Raw genomic sequence first — 21,687 nt, forward strand, 5'->3', positions numbered from 1 at the left:
ACACTTAAAACTGAGACAGCCAGTTTCTGCACTAAGGACTCGAACGCCTCGGAGCTCCACTGTTCCCAGCATCTTCGACGTGCAGGAACATTAAAACCAGCACAATATTTAACCGTGCATAACAGATAAAAATCACTGAATGTGGTGTTTGCTGAGTTCAATGTCTGCAATAACTGTGGGACTGCAGAGCTCCTGTGGTCTGAACAGGGAGCGTGAGCTTGTTTTGCAGCTCAGTTTCTTCTTTTTTGTTCCCAACACTTGAATGAATGCCGTGCCCTTCCCTCCCCCTCCCCCCAGCCGTGGTTGTTTAACAACAGCGGTGGCGCAGGAATGTCTGCCGTACAACGTGACACCCATCTCAAAGAGCGAAAGTGCTCGGCCGCTATTGTGCAAAGAGCCGCTCTTTGTCTCGTCTCGTTTAATTTTCTGGTTTGTTGCAGGAAACTCCGTAACCTGCGAGTGTCTTTAAAAGTCCTTGCAGAGGGAAAACGGTTCACGGCGGCGTGACGGCTTTTACTTTCACTCTAGTGCCTCATGACCAAGGACAAAAAAAAACAGAAGCTCCAACAGAAAAAGAAACTTCCTCTTTCAGCAAAGGGGCAAACCGGGCGGTTCGACAGGAAGTTAATCAGCAGCTATTTTCACTGTCATTGTAGTAATTTTACAAAAACAGCATGAACACATTTCCTGCTTCAGGCTCCTCACGTGTCACTGTGTTCGCTCAGAACGAGTCAACACTGTACAAACACAGTCAGCATCATCAACATGATAATCAACACAAAACACTCATCTGGACCTGCCAACGTCACTCAGCGCTCGGGTCTGTTTTCAAAAGCTTTCTTTCCCCTCAAACAAACTTCTTCCACCAACTTTGTTACTCCAGTTACTCGTCCACAGGTTAAATCTCAGGATTATTTAAGGTCCGTGCGTCTCTTCTAGGGCTGCCACGATTTGTCGACTAGTCACGATTACGTCGACTATCAAAATCGTCGACGACTGATGTAATAGTCGACGCGTCGTTTGAAGCTTTGTAAGATCCCAAAAGACGCAGGAATAATAGCAGGATTTAAGAGTGTAATAACGGACTGAAACAGAAGATGGCAGCACTGCATGTACAAGGATGCCAGCTGCCGTTAAACCCCGAAGAAGAAGAAGCAGCTGTGTCCCAGAATTCATAGCGCGGCCCAGCTTAGTTTCCAACAATGGCGGCAGCTAGTTAGTTTGAATATTACTCTTATTATTCTTTCTGGGTCACAAAATAAACGTTTAACATATTTTCAGGCGAGAATGTAGCTGTGTAAACCTCAAATATCGGCTCAGTTTATCAAGACACCGCATATTTTCAAAAGCGCTCCGACGTTTTCGGAGACGTCTGTTACCCACTAGCTCGATAGCTAGCCGGGGGCTAGGCTAACTAGAGCCGTGAGAACACCGGACTCCCGGCAAATTGTTTTCAAACCCACCGCCGTCTTTCGCGACTCAGGTTAAATATATATGAGTCACTTAGATAAATTAAAAATGTTGTTGTTTGGCTTTTTTTTCTTTTTTCAGTATTTTATTTGTTCCTGAGTAAATCGGTTTGGCTGAGATTAAAGTTATAGTTTTTACACAGCTGAATAAACGTCAAGCAGACAGCTGATTATCAGAAGTGTGAGATGATCCAGAATTTACTCCGGTGTCCTGTTATATTTTAGATAGCAAGGAGTTTATTAAACTTTACCGAAACAATCTGCAAATTTCATTAAAATTTAATAAACTATCATCTTGTCTTTATTTTTAGTTAGCACAGACCTTAAACACTTAAAGCTGTAAGCTAATGATAGTTATATAAGAGCAGATGCTGCTGGTGCAATAAGCTGTAGTTTTACGTCCAATGGATGATGATCTGATTAATCGACTAATCGCATAAATAATCGGTGACTAGTCGACTATCAAAATAATCGTTTGTGGCAGCCCTAGTCTCTTCACAGCCGGCTGAAGGTCTGTGGTCACGCGGTTCCTTAACATCATTCAATCTTTCCCCATAAATGTAAACTTTGAAACTTCTACTCTTGGGTCTGTATGATGTCAGTGAGAGGCAAGTGACACAGGCAAGATAAATACAGATTATTTTTGACCTGTGAGTCAGCAGGACATCCAGCGTGAACGTAAACACCTGGACGATTGTTCTAAAAGAGGAAATTGTCCACAGAGACTGAACGAGTTTGTGTATCAGGCTGTAAACCTGTTGATTTCTGCTGGAATGCTCTAACATGGGAGTCTATGGGGACTGACTAACTGCTGGAGCCTCCAGTGGACGTTAGAGGAACTGCAGCTCGATTCTCTTCATTCAGCAAACACCAAAACAAAATAACAGCCTGCTGTGGGGACATGTTAGCGTGGGACTGAGGTCTGACTGCAAGTCCGGCATCTCAGACGCGAGGAACGCCCACATCCTTCACACCAAGGTTGCGCCTCTAACCCGTGCTTCTCCCTCAGCGTTGTCTTCCAGGATTCAGCTGTATTATGTTGTCCAGGTAACGTGAAGGTTAGTGACTCACCCCAGAGACACAACAACACTCCTTAATCCCAGTTTCCAGTCACACAAAGTAGCAGTGCACAGCACTTTTTCCAAATAAACAAGTCAGCCAATCAGAGTCATAACCCCAACTCCTGACAGTACTCCAAACATCACCACCGCCTCCTCCCCTCCCGGTGCAGCACCTGGCTGCAACAGACAGAGGCGTGGAAGCTCAGGTGACCGTTAGCTGTTCAGCAGGTCAATGCTGCGGATGGGTGCGTTTGATGAAATGTCAGATGTTCTGGGAGGTGGTCAAGGAGAAATCATCCACACAAACGCAGACAGATGGGAGCAGAAGTTGTAAACAGGACCTGGGTACACCTAAATCTTTTTTTTTATCCTTTATTTATTTCATTGAATAAGAATAACGTTCACAAATTGCTGTGAGGTGACGCAGCACAGAACCGTAGTGAAACAACTTTTCAGGAATGGCTGATGGACTGCCAATCCTGCCTTATCAGGCTCAGCACAGTCTGTGCATTTCTGCTTTTTAAAGGTGGGCCAAAATAAAAATGTCAGGCTTCTTCCAGCGATCCAGTCTGAGATCATTCAATTAACATTTTGGATCCATGAAAAGGAAAATCCCCAAATCTTAATCCGATCCACAATCTGTGATCGGTGGTTAGAGAGAGGCTGAGGAGGATTTCAAACACGAGTGCGAGTGTGTTTTCTTCATAAGCTGGCGAAAATACAGCGCTCTGTGCTGCAGCACATGAAGGAAACAAGCTCAGGCCTGTTTAGCAATGAAAGAGGAAACCAGTGAGGAGCAGAGGGAGCCTGACTGTCACTTCATAGAAATTTCCAAGTTTGTTGTTCAACAAAATCTGATCAATAGTGGCTACTTTTCATTTTCCAGTGAGCACAGAGCCTTCTGTAATGACTTACAGCTGGCCTGTGTATTTACACTGTACGCTTTGTTGAATTATTAGCCTGACCATCACAGGCCCAGTAAACAGTCACGTCCCCGGCATGCGTATCAGATTAATATCATGGGACCCACTTTCTTCATGAGAGGGGAAAAAGAGGAGAAACAGCAGCTCAATCACGCATTTTATGACTCCCACTAAACACAACGAGCAGCTAAAGGCTCGTCTTCTGTTATCCGCTGGCCTGCCTCGCCCTGTTAGAGGAGGACTTCTCGGCTTTGAATCATAGTTAGAGACACGAGCGCCACGTTGGGAAAACTGCGAAGAAACAGCTCAAACTGACCTCCACCAGCCAGCTTCAACTTCTAATAGGTGTTAATGGCACACGGAGGTCCGTGTATAGGAACAGCTGGAAGGATAATGCATCTTAATCGGTCTATATATAACCGAGAAGCACCGGGATCAATGTCAGGGCGCTTAGCGGGGAGCACGCACGGTCTGACCTCTTTATCCGCTCCGTGAAGCGGACACAAACACGCAGAGAGCCGCTCGCTGTGCTTCCAGAAACTCACACAGGAAACGTGATGAAACGATTGTTTTTGAGCTGGGCAGGGAGGGGCTGATCCATCAGATCACCCCGCGAGCTCTGACGGTAAACAAGCCTGACCTGTAGTTTATGATCTGTGAGTAATGCGAGCGGATGAAAAACAGCGCATCTTATCTTATCAGCATCTCCACGCCAAAATAAACACCGCTCTACTCTAGCCTTACACAGCCCTGGTCCAACCCGAGCGCACTACCGCTCTGCCCGGCTAACAGCAGCTAGCTTAACGGCGAGGCGACGGAGAATGTAAACAAAAAGCATCGAACACCACGTCCTCAGCGCGGCTAGGCGGCTAACGCTAGCCCCGGGAGCGCATGGCAGCGAGGCAGCACGGGAAATCCTCAAAACAATCACCACAGCGAGTTCACGGGCACCTCTTTGTACACCAAATCACGCGTGGGGGTTAATAAAAGGACTCAACGTGTAAATAAACCTCCCACTCACCTCGAACTGCCAGTGGGCCGCCTGGAGGAGCTGCTTCGCCTGATCCGCGGCGCAGCCAGCCGTCAAAACAAACTGGTTTATCATCACTTGGTGCCTCAGTTCTTCCATATTGACCGACATGGCTGCTCCCGCGGCTCCTTTACAGACAAAAACTGCCACCTTTTTTTCTAAAAAATAAAAAAAAATGATAATAACTAAACCCGGACCTGAAGGAAGCCCCGCGAACCTTCCGTCCTTCCTGCTCGTCTGTCCGTGAGTCTCCGCAGCAGCAACAACAATGTTTTCATGTCATCGCAACAACAAAGAGCAACGCGTCACTGATTGGACGACTCCACGGCGAGAGAGTACTACAGAGGCGCTGATTGGCTATCGATGAAACGAGTTTAAATTTCTTCGGTGCGCTGGTTTTAAGTGTTAGGACTGTGTCGGTGGGTGGAGTCTTAAATAGGGGTGAGTGAAAACCGTCCACGCCGCCCTCAGTGTTTGTCGAGTAGGGTTACACAAGCGCTTTCATTTGTGTTCGTTACGCTGACGTAATGTTCGATCGGCCAGTTGCCGTAAACTCATAGAGCCGATTGGCTGCTTCCTCACGAGCTTCACACGTGTAAACACTGTAAATATTTTGTTTTATTTTTTGAAACATATCCCGTTCATAGAGTCAACCCGAGAAAGACATAATAAATTAAATACATTTTTAAAATTTAATTTTATAATTTATTTAACTGACTGCCTATATTTTTCTCATATACACCACAAAAACCTGATATATCAAAAATACATTTTAAATTAAATAGGCTACTATAAGGAGTGTGTTACATAATACACGAAGGTTTACTTTGCGTTTGCTTTTGTATTTATCAAAACTGTAATATATACTGTAGTAATATGAAACAACACATTTCGAACACAACCGATTTATTCAGTAATTTGTTTCCACAGTAATGCAGAATATTCATGAGAATTACAGGGTATTTTAAAGATATGTGTTAATTTACAAACGTTTTGATGTAAGAGATTTTTCTGTTATTAGTACATAAAGTCCAGGATTTAAATAATTTAATTGCTTTTATTAATAAATTTTTCATATAAAGAATATTAAATGTTGGAATCCAACTAACTTGAATTTGCCTATTAACAATAATAAGACTCATCCATCCATCTTCATCCGCTTTATCCGGGGCCGGGTCGGGGGGGGCATGAGTAATAATACTGATATGTACGTGTCTGTTATTCATGTATGTCTAGTTTTTCACTACTTTTTCTTTTTCTGACCACATACACATGTCTTAAATGTGTATGCTCCATATAATATGTCATATCCTATAAACGTGACTTACATTGATGTTTTTCTGAAATAAGGAGCTAATAATGAAATTGATTTTGCCTTCACAAACATCTTAGTTGTTGTTGTTATTGGACAATAAACCAAAATTAACATCTCAGGAGCACATCAAAAATAAATCATGCTGCTTTATAAATGATGAAGCATAATCTATTTAAACACTAACGTGACAGCGAGAATGTAAAGAAGGACATGAAACTGATCTTTGTATTGATATCCTGACCCCTTTTCACCACATGAGCTTGCAGAGACGTTTCTAGAAACTTTTAAATGGTGTGGCCCCAGGGTGGCAGACTGTAGTTCCTCCAACATCCACTGTCAAAAAGCTGACCGGACTTCTGTAGCTTTCGTGAGGACATTTGATTTCCCATCCGAGAAGCTTCTTCATTTCTAAAACCAAATGGTGGCATCTCCATCTGTGAACAGTTCAAAGATGGATTTGTAAGTTACAACGCCAACTGTCTGCCACCTACAAAACAGTTTTGAGACCCTTCCCAGGTGCCTCAACCTCCACTCACGTTTTGCATCAGTTGATCTCAATGATGATGGTGTGAGGGAAAGTCTCACAATGGATTCACCCGAAACCTCTGTTGATAATGACCCACGCCCTTTTTTCACACCTTCGCTCATGCTAATAGTGGGTCAACGACCCTCTTAAGGGATAACTCCCATAGACTTTAAACGCCTCCACCATTTGGTTTTAGCACTGAAGATACATTTTGCTTGAGACCCCAAAAGATTCCGTTTTGATTCATGATCAATCGTCCAGGTAAGTAAATCCCCAAAGTTTGATTCTGTTCATCTGGATGTAGAGTTTTCAAACGTTTCGTCACTCATCCAAGTGACTTCTTCCGTCTCGCTACGTCCAGATGAACAGAACCAACAGTGATTCACTTACCTGGATGACTGAGCAGGTAAAATGTCTTCACAGAATTTTAAAAAGTCTTTCCAAGCTCCTTAGATTTCCGTGACCTGGATAACTGAGAACCTACACAGATATATGTGGATGCATCTTACTAACCACTAACTTAGCACTCCAACATCTAACCTAAACATGGTCACTTCTGGCTTCAAAAACCAAGATGGCTGCAGCTAAAACTCTAACACAGAGACTTCAAACATAGAGTCATGTTCCAGAGAATAATTCTGCCAGAGATCAGTAATATCTTCCCCACTCGCTGCCTGAGGAGGGTGCACAGTATCCTGCGGGACCAACATCACCCTGCGCGCCACCTTTTCCATCTGCTGCCCTCAGGGAGAAGGTACAGGTCTATACAGGCCAGAACATCCAGACTGGCCAACAGCCTGTATCCACAGGCTGTGAGGCTCCTGAACTCTCTGCCCCCCTCTCACGGACAATAACCATATCCAACTTCTTAATAGCAATGAACTGGTCTGCATTGGTGCATCATATCTTTATTCTCTCCCCCCCCCCCTCTTTCTTAAATAGACAACCATCATATCTCACAGTACAATAATATTGAACGGGTTGCATTGTTGCATTTTGTCATGTTTCTCAGGTCTTTGTCTGAATGTCCTATGAACATTACCTGTCTTGTTCTCATGTTGTTGCTAAGGATTGTCTCATTGCACTGAAGTCACACTGGGTTAAATATTTACACTTGGGTTTTAAGGTTTTTGTTTTTTTTTTTGGTTTTTTTTACGGGTTGTACGGAAGCCCCAAACGCAATTTCATTGTTCTTTGACAATGACAATAAATAAATACTTGACTACTTGACTTGACAGGGGGTACATCCATCTTTGATATACAGTTTGTGGTTTCCACTGGTAACATGCTGCATTTTTCTGCAAACACTTTTAAAATTTAAAAAGCCTTTTGCATGATGGGCTACAGATAAAAGGAACAAGTGTTTGTGCTTGGATGAGCGTCGTGGCTTCGACACGAAACACTATCAGCCTGTCCCCTCAGAGCTGAGCTCCAGAGGACCCACAGTGACGGTTCTCCTGATGAACACTGATAATCTTCTTATCGGGGCAGAGCAGCTCTCGGCTGCAGGCTGTCCGGCTCTCTTTCTGCCATCAGGTGAGTAATTCAGCCCTGCTGCAGGTGAAGGAGCATGTGGCACAGGAGGGCATCTATTATGTATTATTGGAGGAAAGAGGAAGACTATAGGGACACAAAGCTCCTGACAGGCTTCAGCAGGTCTAGTGGTTCTGTTTGCTCATGAGAACATCACAGCAGATGGACCTGCTCTCCTTTTGCTTTATTACCTGTCAGGTATCTCAGTTCAGGAGCTGGATGTGCAGATTAAACATGGCCAAAGTTTCAGTTAATGAGGTCAGTGTGTGTGCTGTAATCCTCAGGATTCAGACTGCTCTGAACGCTCAGTCGGTCACAGTGTTTTCTAATCTTGGCTCTCTGTGATGTCAGAGAGGGAGGATACATATAATTTAGTCCAAAGACTGTATATAAATGATGGATGTAGCCACTGTGATGGCCCCCACTGGAGGCTTCGCTGGTCTGATAGTCTTTGTGTCCTTGAGATACTTAAAGACGACAGGTCGTGTTAGTTGGTGGTGTGATGTTTGCAGCTGAATTCCTCAACTTTTATTTCTGTCCAGTCTTAAACTTGACAAAGAGCACTCAGCTCTGATGATCATGTGAGTCCTCATTGTGTCAATTACACACAGACAGGGGGGCATATACACAGGAAACAAGGCTGGTCCCCAAACGGACCCCTGGCGCACATCGAGCCAGGGCGTCCACGAAAAATGATTTTAGTGCAAAGACGCCGACGTCCCTTTCTTTATTTTTATTCTCTTATTCTGTAATATTTTTATTTCTGATGCTTGTTTCGTGTTTGTTGTGCTCAGCCTGTCTTTTATCTGTGGAGCACTTTGAACTGTGTGAACATGCTGTTTGTGTCCTGATTCGCTGGCTGAGGCGACACCATGTTCAAAACAAAGTGTGTCGGTTCTTATCTCTGAATAATTCCTTCAAATGCAAATATTCCTCAGATCTTTGGAATTCTCTTCAGAAGTGGCGTCAGGGCAGTGAAATTAAATCGAATGTTGTGAAAAGTGATGTTTTATCAGCGAGCGGAGACTTTTTAACCTGCATTTATCTCTGGTGCAATATTTGTCATCTGTTAACATATTTATTGAATTCTCAGTGACTCACAGCCACTAACTGACCTGACCTTTAACTTGTACTCATCAAAGGAGGGGGGAACAACTAAGCTGTAGTGCCTCTTCACTTCACTGTGCAATACTTTTGTTAATAGTCAACGGTGCAATAGACTCCATACTTGAAATGTGCAATTCACTTGTATTTTTATTTTTATTCCTATTTATTCTATTTATCCCCTTCGTATATTTTATTTATATATGTCTCTGTATTTATATATGTATGTGTGTGTGTGTGTGTGTGTGTGTGTGTGTGTGTGTGTGTGTGTGTGTGTGTGTGTGTGTGTGTGTGTGTGTGTGTGTGTGTGTGTATAATATTCTGTTACTCTGTAACTTCTGTCGGTGCTGTGCTTTTGGAAACCGAATTTCCCAGAGGAACCCACCCGAGGGATTAATAAAGTCTTATCTTATCTTATCTTATCTTATCTTATCTTATCTTATCTTATCTTATCTTGTCTTATATTCTCGGTGGGGGATGTTTGCTCATAGGTGAGGGTTTGTCTCTGAGCGGATGTTAAAAATGAACCTGAGCAGTAAAACAAAAGCACATTTGGATTTCATCCAGCAGGACGAGATGCACTTTTATCCGCCTGCTGGAGACGTGCAGGGCCCCCGATGCACCGTCGTCTCTGATGAAACGGGAACATCAAGCTTTCTGTACCATTGCTTTTTTTCTTTTTCTTGCTTCCTGGAGCTGCTCGTGCTTCATGGTTCCCGTCTGAGCTGCTGCTGAATGTTAGAAAAGTTCAGCTGGGGGTCATCTCACCACCACAGCAAGAGCGGGGGGGTCTGTGAGAGTCAATGGTTAACAGCCGTCTGCACAGCTCAGTATTTACAAAAACACAATGATTATTGACGGAAGTGCTCAAGTACTGCAGAAATACTCAGTTACACCCTGAACAGCAAACTCACCTTTTAAACGAGGTGATTCATCCTTTAGTTTTACTGCACAGTTCCCACCTTCACTGCGCTCTGTGTGATCACAGCTCAAAGCAGTTACTGCAACCATCCACAGAAAAATGAGGCTTCAGTCATTTTTCAGTCAAAACTACAGAAATAACCCCAAAAATCTGCAGTTCTACACTTTAAACTTTAAACGAGAAGCTTTGAAGGAAAGTCGGTTACTTTATAAAAGTAATACATGAATCGGTTTCTTTAATTATCACAGGAGTCGTTGCACAGACGTCTGACAGATCCTGTCACGTGTTCCTGTGATGACAACAGAGAACAGGAAGTGCAAAAAACCCCCAAAAAAACCACTGCGAGAGAGAAAAAAACCCATCACTACTGCACAAAAGCATAACAAGCACAAAGGAGAATACATTAGGAAATACAACAATAGTAATAACAACACAAATAAAAGTATAGTGAGACCTTCTCTATAGAGAAATCACAGTATAAGGGAATAAATAAAGGCAATAACACAGTAATAGAAAAACAAACAAACAAATGCTAAAAAAAAATCTATAACTAAATAAATAAGATGAATAGAATTAAAACTGCAAAAATTATGTACAAGGCCAGATACAATATGTTACCAGGAAATATACAGAGGATGTTCTATGACAGAGAAGGAGACTATGAATTGAGGGGGAAATTGAATCTAAGGATTCTTAAAGCACGGTCAAAGGTTAAAACCTTTTGTGTCACTATTTATGGGGTAAAACTGTGGAATAGTTTTACTATAGATCTACAGCAATGCTCAGGAATTAGTAAGTTCATGAAAATACTTCGAAAACTGATTTTGGAAGAATATGATACCGATAAAGATGATCACCCATTGTATGTATAAAAATATCAAATTATATCCAAATTATATCAATCACGGTAGCCATGTTTCTCCTCGTGTATCGTGTGGAGTATGTGATGATGGGAATTAGGTGAATTATGTGGGATCAATAAGATGTTGAGCAGGGGTAGGAATTAATAAGTATGTTCATACTTCTTCCTACTCCTTTTCAGACCAAACATTGTTACATTATGTCAGACGATTTTGTTTTATTTCATTATTTTTTTTTTGTTTATCTGAACACATACGTGTGTGTGTGTGTATATCTACATATATATTCGTATCTGTAAATGAAAATATATGTAGTGTGTATATATTGTTTTTTTTGTTTTATATGTCTGAAACAAATAAAGATACAATACAATAGATTAATAGTGTGTAAAAGTGGAGGTGAAGATGTGTTCATGGAGTTTCCTCTGTTTCCGAGCGGGAATCACTGAATCCTGCTCAGCTTTGGAAGAAATCAGTGGAGAAAAAAATATGGATGCGACATTAATGTAGCAGGAATAACTTTTTAATGACGGCACAAATATAAAAGCGTCTCAATCGGTTCAGTTTTTTCCTCTTTCACGTCTCACGTGTATATGGCGCCCTCATCTGTCCAATCATAGACATTACACCAGAGTGCATTTAAACAAAACGATACAAAAACGAACAGACAAACATATATACCAGATTTCAGAAATTAAACTGAGTGAAATGACGATGGAGTTTTTATTATTAATAAACCTTTAAATAGATTTTCATTTGTGTTCAAAGGGCTCAGTTTTATTCGACATTTTATCTTTTAGATCTTCTTCCTGCTGCCCGACTGTTCCAGTCCAAAGTGACCATTACATTTTATTTTTACTAAACCAGCAGCTCAAAGTGATTAAAAATGCATTCAAAGATCACAAACTTTGAAGCAGAGTTGTAATAAAATATTTGAATCTGGAACAAATTTCAGTTAATATACTGAGTATGTGTTAATAATTCTGCTGTCTGTCATTTTCTTTTGGAACACATGAAAATAAAAATCAGAATAGCGCTTGGTGTCTCTGTTTGTGTTTTTGCATGTATTTGTGCACATTTTGCCTCGTGTTGTATTTATCTGGTTTTACATCATTGTGTGTTTTCTGTCTCCTCTTTGTTTCACAGCATTTGTCACTGTGGACGATGTTTCGAGTCTCTGCAGCTGTTTTCTCAGTTTTTGACCTTCTTGTTTCCATTTCAGTGTCCCTACAGTCATGATTTAGTCTTTATTGTGTTTTTTCTGCTTCAGATGAAAACATGTTTATGTGTTTATGGCAGTAATCCATCTGCATGTCCAAGGGCCCATCAGCCAGTCTGTGAAGTTTAATGACAGATTTCTGTAGTCGCTCTGAGTCCAGATCGCTTCTCCCTTCTCCTCTGTTCTTTAAAGTTAGTCTGCTTCACTGGTCCCTCTTTGACCTCTGACCTCTGTATGAGAACAGGTGAAGAAGGCTAACAAAGCAGAGAGTTGGGACAGAGACAGGACTACAGGCATAAAATCAAAGTAAAATGTGAGCATCGCTCATTTTTGACTTTCACGCCAAATAACAAATGTATTCTAATAAAACTCATCCATTTAAGTATGTTAAGGTTTAAAGTTAATCATTTACTCCCTGATGTTAGCATTACTCACGCATCAATCGAAATATCTGTGTCCTGAATGAAAACATCATTTATCTCTAGAGGAGGTCCACAATTCAGCTTTTATTCTGAAGCTCCCACTTCCTCCCTTCACACCTGAAGAGGTTTGTGAGCAGGTGAAGCTCTGTTTCTCTGACTCAGCCTGCAGCTGTCAGCAGCCTGTGCAGATCAGTTGAGAGCAGCTTTGAGGAGATGAGGAAGCCTTTTTATAGCTTTACAGTTTTGTGAGGGGCCTCAGGAAACCACTCAGCCACACTAACAGAACATTCAGGGGCACCGAGCTCTTTGTTTCGCCTTTCTCTCCTTTTCTGCCTTATGGACAAAAGTACATTCCTTCACACACGCCTCCGCCTGCATCAGTCCAGACGCTCGGTCCAGCTTTTGGTTTGTCTCGTATGTTACATTTATTGTGCAGACAAACAAGCAAGCCCAGTCAGGCACAAGAAGTAACCGTATTAAAGTACTCGAATACTCTCAGAATCAGACAAAAACCTCGTTTTGCAGTAAAACGTCTCCTGTGGCTGATGCCTGATTCTCAGTCCAGGCCTCTGAGGTCAGACCCAGGGGTGAGGAGTCGTTATGTGAGGGAGAGACTCCAGTATTCTTGTAACATGTGACCATGAAGACAGAGGCGAAGCAAGCAAAGAAAAACAAACCAAGAAGTTCAGAGCGCAACAAAAACAAAAGGACAAGGAAATCCAAAGAGACGAGCCGGTGAGGACAAAAACAGAAACACAAAGCACTCACCCTAAATATGAAGACTGACCCTGTTCTCATTTTATAACCCCTCCTTTGGTTCCTCCACCAGAGACCTGGGGAGGCTTCTCCTCCTCTGTGACCTGGAGGAGGACAGAGGAGGGAGGAGTCTGCAGGAGGAGCTATCAGTGAGGACGCACAGGTGTATCCTGTGGAAGTGTTTTAGGTGGAGGGAGATGGGCACTTTGAACAGCGGGTCCTTTTTCTCCACAAACTGTTTCTGTTATTAAAGACGATCAAATGTTCCCCCGTCAAAACCAAAAAAACACTTTTTATTATTTTCTCCTTTTGGTCGCGTCTCAAATGAACTCTCAACAGTTTTCAGAAGATTTGTGGGGAGTTATTATAGAGTTAACATAGAGTTATCATAGAGTTATTATAGAGTTATCATAGAGTTATCATAGAGTTATTATAGAGTTAACATAGAGTTATCATAGAGTTATTATAGAGTTATCATAGAATTATCATAGAGTTAACATAGAGTTATTATAGAGTTATCATAGAGTTATCATAGAGTTATTATAGAGTTAACATAGAGTTATCATAGAGTTATTATAGAGTTATCATAGAGTTAACATAGAGTTATCATAGAGTTATCATAGAGTTATTATAGAGTTAACATAGAGTTATCATAGAGTTATTATAGAGTTATCATAGAGTTATCATAGAGTTATTATAGAGTTATCATAGAGTTATCATAGAGTTATTATAGAGTTATTATAGAGTTAACATAGAGTTATCATAGAGTTATTATAGAGTTATCATAGAGTTATCATAGAGTTATCATAGAGTTATTATAGAGTTAACATAGAGTTATCATAGAGTTATTATAGAGTTAACATAGAGTTATTATAGAGTTAACATAGAGTTATCATAGAGTTAACATAGAGTTAACAGAGTTATCATAGAGTTATCATGGAGTTATTATAGAGTTAACATAGAGTTATCATAGAGTTAACATAGAGTTAACAGAGTTATCATAGAGTTATCATGGAGTTATTATAGAGGTAACATGGCATTATTATGGACTTAATAAGTTCCGTGTTATGGAAGAGTCCCCCTGATGACCCGAGGGCTGCTCAGACTGTTTAGATCCTTTTTAATATTTTTACTCTTTTTCAATATTTTAGTTCACCTCCTATTAATTCATTGTGATATTTTTATTGTATTATTTGTTTAAATGTTAAAACTCTGCTTTAATTATATAATGTCTTTATTCTTTCACCTTAGTTCCCTTTATGTTTCACTGTTAGTTATTATTTTGTATCTCAGTGTTCCAAAGACAGTCCTGCTGTGATACTACATGAGTATAGTGTATGTGTGTGTGAATGTGTGTGTGCGCACTATGAGTTACAGCTTTATTGTATAAAAAGTGTATATAAATAAAGTTTTGCTTGATTGATTAACACACAAAATTTACTTTCAGGTTTTAGATTTTTTTTTGTTATTGTTGTTTCTTTATTTTGACAAATTTAGAGATTTATTGGGGAATTATTTTATGAAAGTTCCAGATCATGACGAGAAAAAAGATTTTTCTTGATTTAAATCTGTTGTTTGAGAGTAAAAAGTTTCATCGGCTGGTGAAACGTTTACAGAGGAAACATTTTTATTTTCAATAATCGGGTCTTTTGTATAGTTTTAAAAGACTTTATTTTCATGTTTTAAATGTAAAATCTTCATCTCAAAGAAATTAAAATCAGTCAAATAGTTTATCCCTTATGAAGCTCCACATGCTCGGACTGTTCAGAGCAGCAGGACAACAGAAAAGCTGGTTTTACTTTTTGAAAGCTTTTTGGAAGACTTAATAATATGGAGTCTTAATCTGTCCTGAATGCAGAGGAGTAATAAGTGCGGTATTAAATATGATAGAAATGATGGATGTGTGGGTGGATGGTGCATCGTGGCCTTGGAGCAGCAGGACCTGAGCTTCCATCCTGATTTAATATGTTTTTGCATTCATTCGCTTTTTAAAGAAAGAAAAAGTCATGCGGAGTTTGCTTTTAATAAAACTGCAATAATCCTGCAGTAAAAGTCCCAGCAGGTCCCCCGGAGCGGCCCCGGGCCTCAGATTGAGAACCCGCGGCCACAGTTGACTTGAGCGTGATTAAAAATGAAGCGCCATAGAAACGGGGAGGCCAATGAAGACGCGCGGAGCTGTTTACAGGGGGTGTAGCGTTTCTATGGTTGCCGGTCAAACCTCCTGCAGCAGGTATTAAACTGGAGCCCGCAGCGCGCTGACAGCCGCCACAAACCTCCGCCGAGCAGGAGAAGCAGGACTCCTCCCCAGGTCTCCGTGTGGAGCAGCAGGTGCGCAGACTCACACTCGGCCTCCATCAGTCTGGATTCAACGGGCGCAGCTCAAAGGTGAGTCTGGATCTTTATTCCGAAGGTCATTTATCCTCTTTCTCTCAGCAAGCAAATCAGTACAGAAATGTAGAAATCACACAAGAACTGTTCAAAAGTCCTTCAAGAGTTTGATCGATCGGAGTACAAGAAGCGCAAATCTGCGGATTTTACTGCGCGTAAAAACTTATGAAAGTCCAGAAAGCGGAAAAAATTCAAACTTTATTAAAACAGGACGCGACAACTGAGACCCCTGCGTGCGCGAGCGCGAGCGCGAGTGTGAGTGTGTGTGCGTGTGCGTGTGTGCATGTGTGTGTGCGTGTGTGTGCATGTTTGTGTGTGTGTGTGTGTGTGTGTGTGTGCATGTTTGTGTGTGCGTGTGTGTGTGCATGTTTGTGTGTGTGAGCATGTGTGTGTGCGTGTGTGTGTGTGTGTGTGTGCATGTTTGTGTGTGCGTGCGTGTGTGTGCGTGTGTGTGTGCATGTTTGTGTGTGTGTGTGTGTGCGTGTGTGTGTGCGTGTGTGTGTGCATGTTTGTGTGTGTGTGTGTGTGTGCGTGTGTGTGTGTGTGTGTGTGTGTGTGTGTGTGTGTGTGTGCATGTTTGTGTGTGTGTGTGTGTGTGTGTGTGTGTGTGTGTGTGTGTGTGTGTGTGTGTGTGTGAGAAAAAGATGTTGTGGTGTCAGAGTGACGTAACGCTGAGCTGTTGCTTTGAGTGGGTGTCGGGCATGAATGCGTGGATGTGGATTGAGTGCGTGTCCCTTTGCGCGCACACAGAGCTGTTCTCGGGTCATTGTTCTGGCCTTCACTGAAGTGTCGGGTGTGTATTTACAGTCCTGTCAGGAGGTAACAGAGGGAGGAGGAGGAGAAGTAGCTGACACAGAGGAGAGAGCCATGCTGTCCCTGAGCTGTGCCGACCCGTGGGCCGAAGGCTCCGTGGGTCTGGAGGAGGAGGTGGTGACTGCGGCGGCTCAGGCTGAGGAGCGGGACGGAGTCAGCGGCACCGACAGCAGCAGCTGCTCCGTCAGTCTGGACGACAGCCTGACCAGCCTGCAGTGGCTGCAGGAGTTCTCCATCCTCGGCACCAACGTGCCGCATCACACGCACCACCAGCACCACCTGTTCGGCCACCAGCAGCTGGGCTCTGACGCGCCAGCCTCCCCCCTGGCCGGGGATCCCGCCTCCATCGGGATGCCGCTGACCCCGGGGAAGCCCACGGCGGCGGCCTACAGCAGGATGCAGCCACTGCCCGGCATCGTGGCGCACGGACACTGTCCGGACGACGTGGACTACAAAACCAACGCGCACATCAAGCCACCGTATTCCTACGCCACCCTCATCTGCATGGCCATGCAGGCCAGCAAGAAGAGCAAGATCACGCTGTCCTGCATCTACAAATGGATCACCGACAACTTCTGCTACTACCGCCATGCTGACCCCACCTGGCAGGTAACGGACCCCCCACCCACACACACACACAGAGGCAGTCCACCTGAGACAGGATGTGCCACCTGCTGCACTCATTGTGTGAAAATGAGTTTCTCTCAGGTCACATCACAGCTGGATGTGTTTCTGTTTGAGAACAGAGGTCTGGGCCTGCTGCCACTTGGCTTTGTGTGTAATTAATAACTGAGGCCTAAAACACTCAAACTTTAACAGGATTGCACTTTTTGTTTTCCTTTTTTAAGCAGCATAATACCTGAAATCAGCTCAGTAGGAGTAACCGAAGCAGATTCTTTCTCATGAAGGCAGCAGCAGTTTTTCAGAAAACTTTAATTCTGTTGGATCAATGATTGATGAAGCCGTTCGCTGCACTCCCAGAATTTCAGCCTCAGACATTTCAGAGCATTTTGTTATTGTAAGGCAGTACATGGGGCAGATAATATTTAACAAAGGTCACAGGGTCAGCGCTCTGTTTAGACCTGAGTGGAGAGGGGCTGGATGGTTGAATGCAAGGATACATTATAACTGACTACAATGCTCTGCTAGCTGTACTTCCTGCACCACAAAAAGCTAACGTCTGTTGCTGAAAAGACACTTAAAGGTATCTGAACCTAAAAAGCTACATACCAGCAGCTTTATAGCAACTCATGTGTGTTAAAATAAAGATGTAAATATTGTTACCCAAGCCAAAAATGGAAGGATGCCTGAAAATAAAAGAATTAAATTAAGATTAATTTTAAAGGATCATAAAAGGAAACATGAGCGGGCAGGTTAGCTCACAGGTTTAGCAGGTGTGCTAAAGGCAGCATACTGGGATCAGCTCCAACCTGACATCCTTGGCTCTCTGATTTCCTGGCTTGAGGCAAAAAAGGACTTCAGATATAGTACACATGTACCTGTATTACTTTAAAGGAGATTTCTCTGCCATTTATTCTTAGCATGAACATTTAGGAATTCTTTTTGGCTTTTTAGTAACATCCAATTAGTCCTAGAATTTCACTCACTAAAACTGGAGCTCAGACCTGTTGGATGGTCTGTTAGTGCAGTAACTTCACAGCATCCATATTATTGGTTAGATAATTAAAAAGGCTCCAAAAGGCTCCAACAGCACAAACATGGTCCAGAGATTTAGTTCAGGGTCTCTAGCTAGCTGAGGAGAAGCCTAGCAGACAGCTAGCAGACAGCCGCCTGTGTCACCATACACCTGTCAGTCACAGAGGCCACGCCTCTAATAATGCAAACTGTAATCCAGAGTTATCCAAACATTCTCCCTTGTACAGTTATGAGGGGGGAAATTATCTACACAGACTGAAACAGTTTTTGTAAACATGTTACTACCATTATGCTAAGCTAAGCTAACTGTTAAGCCAGGCTGCAGCTTCAAATGTGCTGAACACAAATAAGAGCAACATCAATCTGATGATCTGAGCTGAATGAAGACAGTGTGTGAGCTGTTATTTAAAATATACATTCCTCCTTCCAGAACTCGATCCGACACAACCTCTCGCTCAACAAGTGCTTCATCAAGGTGCCGCGGCAGAAGGATGAGCCTGGGAAGGGGGGTTTCTGGAAGATTGACCCGCAGTATGCTGAGCGCCTCCTGAGTGGTGCCTACAAGAAGAGACGAATGCCGCCCGTCCAGATCAACCCGGCCCTGCGGAACAGACTCGGGGTGAACATGCAGCCTCAGCCCAGAGGGCAGATCGGGCTTTGCGTCAACCCAGAGTCCCAAAGGCTTCTTCGAGAGTTCGAAGAGGCAACGGGGGCTGATCAGAATTGGGACCCCCATCTGGCTGAGGGGACCATGCTGGGGTCCTGGCCAGTGGTCAGGGGAAGGAGTGGGCTCAAGAGGAAGCAGGGCTCTAGAAATGGTGCTGCCAAAGCCCCCCGTCGGTCCAGCTCCCCTCTGCTCTCCATGGATGAACAGAAGGAGATTGGACCTCTGAAGGGAGACTTCGACTGGGACGCCCTTCTGGATTCTGCCCTCAGCGGGGAGCTCACTTTGGAAGGTGGTGAGCCTCTGAGCCCCATCATGAAAGAGGAGGACCTAACAGTGCGGGGAACCCACATTTCTCCTGTTGAAGCCCCTGCAGGCTCAGCAGAGGCAGAGAGGAGTAACAACATGTCTGACTTTGATGAGGAGACCTTCCTTGCCACAGCCTTCCTGGAGAACCCCTGGCCAGAAGAGGAGGCGGATCATGGCCGCAGTGATTTCCTCTGTAGCTCCACCGTCAACTTAGACCAGCTGTTTGGGCTCGAGGACCCATTAGGTGGGGACCCCAGCAGCAGGATGGACACCCTCCTTTAAGGAATAATTTCCAGGTCGTCTTACAAACTAAGAACGCTTCTCAACACAACCTGGGAATAAAATACTCTTTTTTTATCCTCATGCAAGCTTAACCGTCCTTTTCAAGATGTTTAAAGTATTTTTAGAGAAACATTTTTACGCAGGTTCAATGCTGGAAATAAACACTCAATGCCTACCGAACAATGATGCCACAATGTACAGCAGCAGTTCATATTCCACAGAGAAACTACACTGAATGTTTTTTTCCTTTTTTTTGTGAAATGACAGTTTTCAGAGTGAAGGCCTGGACACACCAGAAGGCAGCACGGTAATTTTAGCGTCATGTTTCCCTTCGTGTGTTTGTGAGAACACGGGGCCAGGGGTGGACGGTGTTCCTGCTAAACGAGTTTCACATAATGATGTAAACATTTGTTTAAACTACATTTCTAGCGGTCATTAACCCTCACAAGCACTGATTGCTGCCATTCAGTAAGCTTCCAGAAGTTGGCCAATCATTGAGCTGTTAGGGAGGGTGTAGTTTAAAGATGCTGGAGCTAAATGCAAGTAGACTTTATTTCTAGTCTAATGTCCATTCAAACTGATTCAGACGTTTATGTTCTTACATAGAGCTCCTACAGATAATGCTAATAAGTTAGCCAGTCACTAGTCCGCTCAATCATAACAGGAAGATGAGAACCCCCAAAATAAACTCTCTCAAAACTACACAAAAACACTGACAGTTCGTTATGTTTTATACTCGGTTTACCACTACGGAAAAGTGTGGATTTGGCTGCATGTGGTCTCTGGCAGTTGATATTGTGAAATTACTTAGAATAGGAACACAATGCCACACCACAACCTTGTTGTGCTTGCTTTGGTTGCTAGCAGGTTGCTCTTCCCACCAGCAGTTTGCATGGAACTTGTCTGCAAACACACGTCAACTACTCACCAAGCGGTAATGAAACTGTGAGAAGTGCGACGCTAACTGGAATCAGAGGCCGTATGGCTTTTCATTTTGGCGATAAAGCACAACTTTTATTTTATACAATCCACCGGCAACCAAAACCACTCCATCTGATCAGAGAGGTCCACATTTTCTTTCAGAAATAAACAGCTAACAGCATGAATCCACCAATCGGCACAATTTTATTGGAATAAATTGATCTCTGGTGTGACCAGGCCTTACAGACGACACAACATGGTCTCTGTTTACATCACGAAAGTGTTTTATTGTGAAAAAGGAGATCATGTTGCCTGAAAGATATTTTCAGTGAACAGTTGATCAACTAAGACTTTTTTTTAATTGTTAAAGTGGAATCAGGAGTAATGCTACGACAGACTGATGATGAGATTTTTGCCAAATTATGTTCTGTGTAGATGTGATTTACTCATTTAGTTTTCTTGTCTTTTTTTGGCGTGGGATTTTTTTGGTACTAACTCTTTATTTTCAGAATGAACTAGCACAACTTTAACAAATTATTCATGTTAGCTTAACTTTTTCCAGAAAAACAGACTGACATATATGGCTTGTAGAAGTAACGGCTTTCTTTCTTCCTTCCTGTGACTTTGTAGCCGGTAGATATAAAGAAACGCAGCAGAGGACGCATCACAGCTTCGCGGTGTAAAAGTTAAAATAAACACAAAGCAGCCTGAGGCAAAATTCTCCAACAAAGAATCATTAGGAGCTTAAAATGCACAGTTTAAAGAGGCCACGGTGGCTTGTAAATGAATACCTGACCTTCTATGTGCCAAGAACAACACTTGGGACTCGACGGGGCGGCCGTGCGCGTTTTACTGCAATGAGGAAATGTTTTTGTGTTGGTGTGCGATAAAGTTGGGGACTGCTGGACGTGAACAAAAGAGCTCGCTGGATTCAGACTAAACCAAATCACGCTGCATAAGGACGGGGACAGTCTTTAACTGCTGAGATGCAGTAACTGTTCTCTAAACATGTGTGAAAGTGCAATCATTGTACAGTGATATTTGTTATATGTTACAGTCATTTGTTGGAGTCCATTCATGCTGTTTACTTCAGAGAGACCAGGTTCACTGTTTTGTGTATTCGGAGGTGTGAATACACTCGAGGGACTCTCAGTAAAACCAGCTATGGTTGTGTTTTAGCTCGTCTCAATCAAATAACACTTTAAACCACAATAATGGGATCTTACCTCATGATTGGTTCTATGCTGATGTTTAAACGCTCATGTATTCTTCTACCTTTTTGTTTTTATTTTATTTTTCAACTTTTCTTTGACAATAAAAAATGTTTTACTGCATCTCGCCTGTCTACTTGACACATTTCCTCATTTTTAGTCATGAAGGCTCTTTCAGTTTGACTGCCAAAAAAGGCAGTTCACGGTCCTCAGAGGATAAACTCTTCTATCAAAAACCTCCAAGCCTCTCACTCATCCAGTCACACGTAAAGTTAATGTAAAGGCTGAAATGTTTTAAAGGCA

The 21,687-nt window shown here is 42.7% G+C and overlaps 3 protein-coding genes across 3 annotated transcripts in view; 2 read left to right on the forward strand and 1 right to left on the reverse strand.

The window, feature by feature from the left end:
- Window positions 1-3,301, forward strand: part of LOC101485919 (serine protease 27) — a 63,253-nt gene extending 59,952 nt beyond the window's left edge. Inside the window, exon 7 of the transcript XR_013098429.1 lies at window positions 3,292-3,301. The gene's annotated coding sequence lies outside the window, so the exon portion shown is untranslated. The remainder of the gene's footprint in view (window positions 1-3,291) is intronic.
- The window catches only part of ubald2 (UBA-like domain containing 2), an 11,581-nt gene extending 6,770 nt beyond the window's left edge, over window positions 1-4,811 (reverse strand). Inside the window, exon 1 of the mRNA XM_004556443.5 lies at window positions 4,475-4,811. Within this exon, the coding sequence (XP_004556500.2) occupies window positions 4,475-4,594 (120 nt within the window). The 5' untranslated portion in view covers window positions 4,595-4,811. The remainder of the gene's footprint in view (window positions 1-4,474) is intronic.
- Window positions 4,812-15,392: 10,581 nt separating this feature from the next.
- On the forward strand, window positions 15,393-21,487 carry foxj1a (forkhead box J1a). The gene is made up of 3 exons (XM_004556444.3): window positions 15,393-15,525; window positions 16,336-16,950; window positions 18,428-21,487. Exons 2-3 carry the CDS (start codon window positions 16,396-16,398, stop codon window positions 19,250-19,252), a joined length of 1,380 nt encoding a protein of 459 aa, XP_004556501.1. The 5' UTR covers window positions 15,393-15,525; window positions 16,336-16,395; the 3' UTR covers window positions 19,253-21,487.
- Window positions 21,488-21,687: the final 200 nt, after the last annotated feature.

This window comes from Maylandia zebra, linkage group LG4, assembly GCF_041146795.1.
Source record: "Maylandia zebra isolate NMK-2024a linkage group LG4, Mzebra_GT3a, whole genome shotgun sequence".
Lineage (NCBI taxonomy): Eukaryota > Metazoa > Chordata > Actinopteri > Cichliformes > Cichlidae > Maylandia > Maylandia zebra.

Excerpts from the sequence above, each read along its gene's own strand:
- foxj1a (XM_004556444.3), top strand. The coding sequence starts at position 16,396 with ATGCTGTCCCTGAGCTGTGCCGACCCGTGGGCCGAAGGCTCCGTGGGT. Across the intron at positions 16,951-18,427 it reads ATGCTGACCCCACCTGGCAG|AACTCGATCCGACACAACCT; the intron begins GTAACGGACCCC and ends TCCTCCTTCCAG.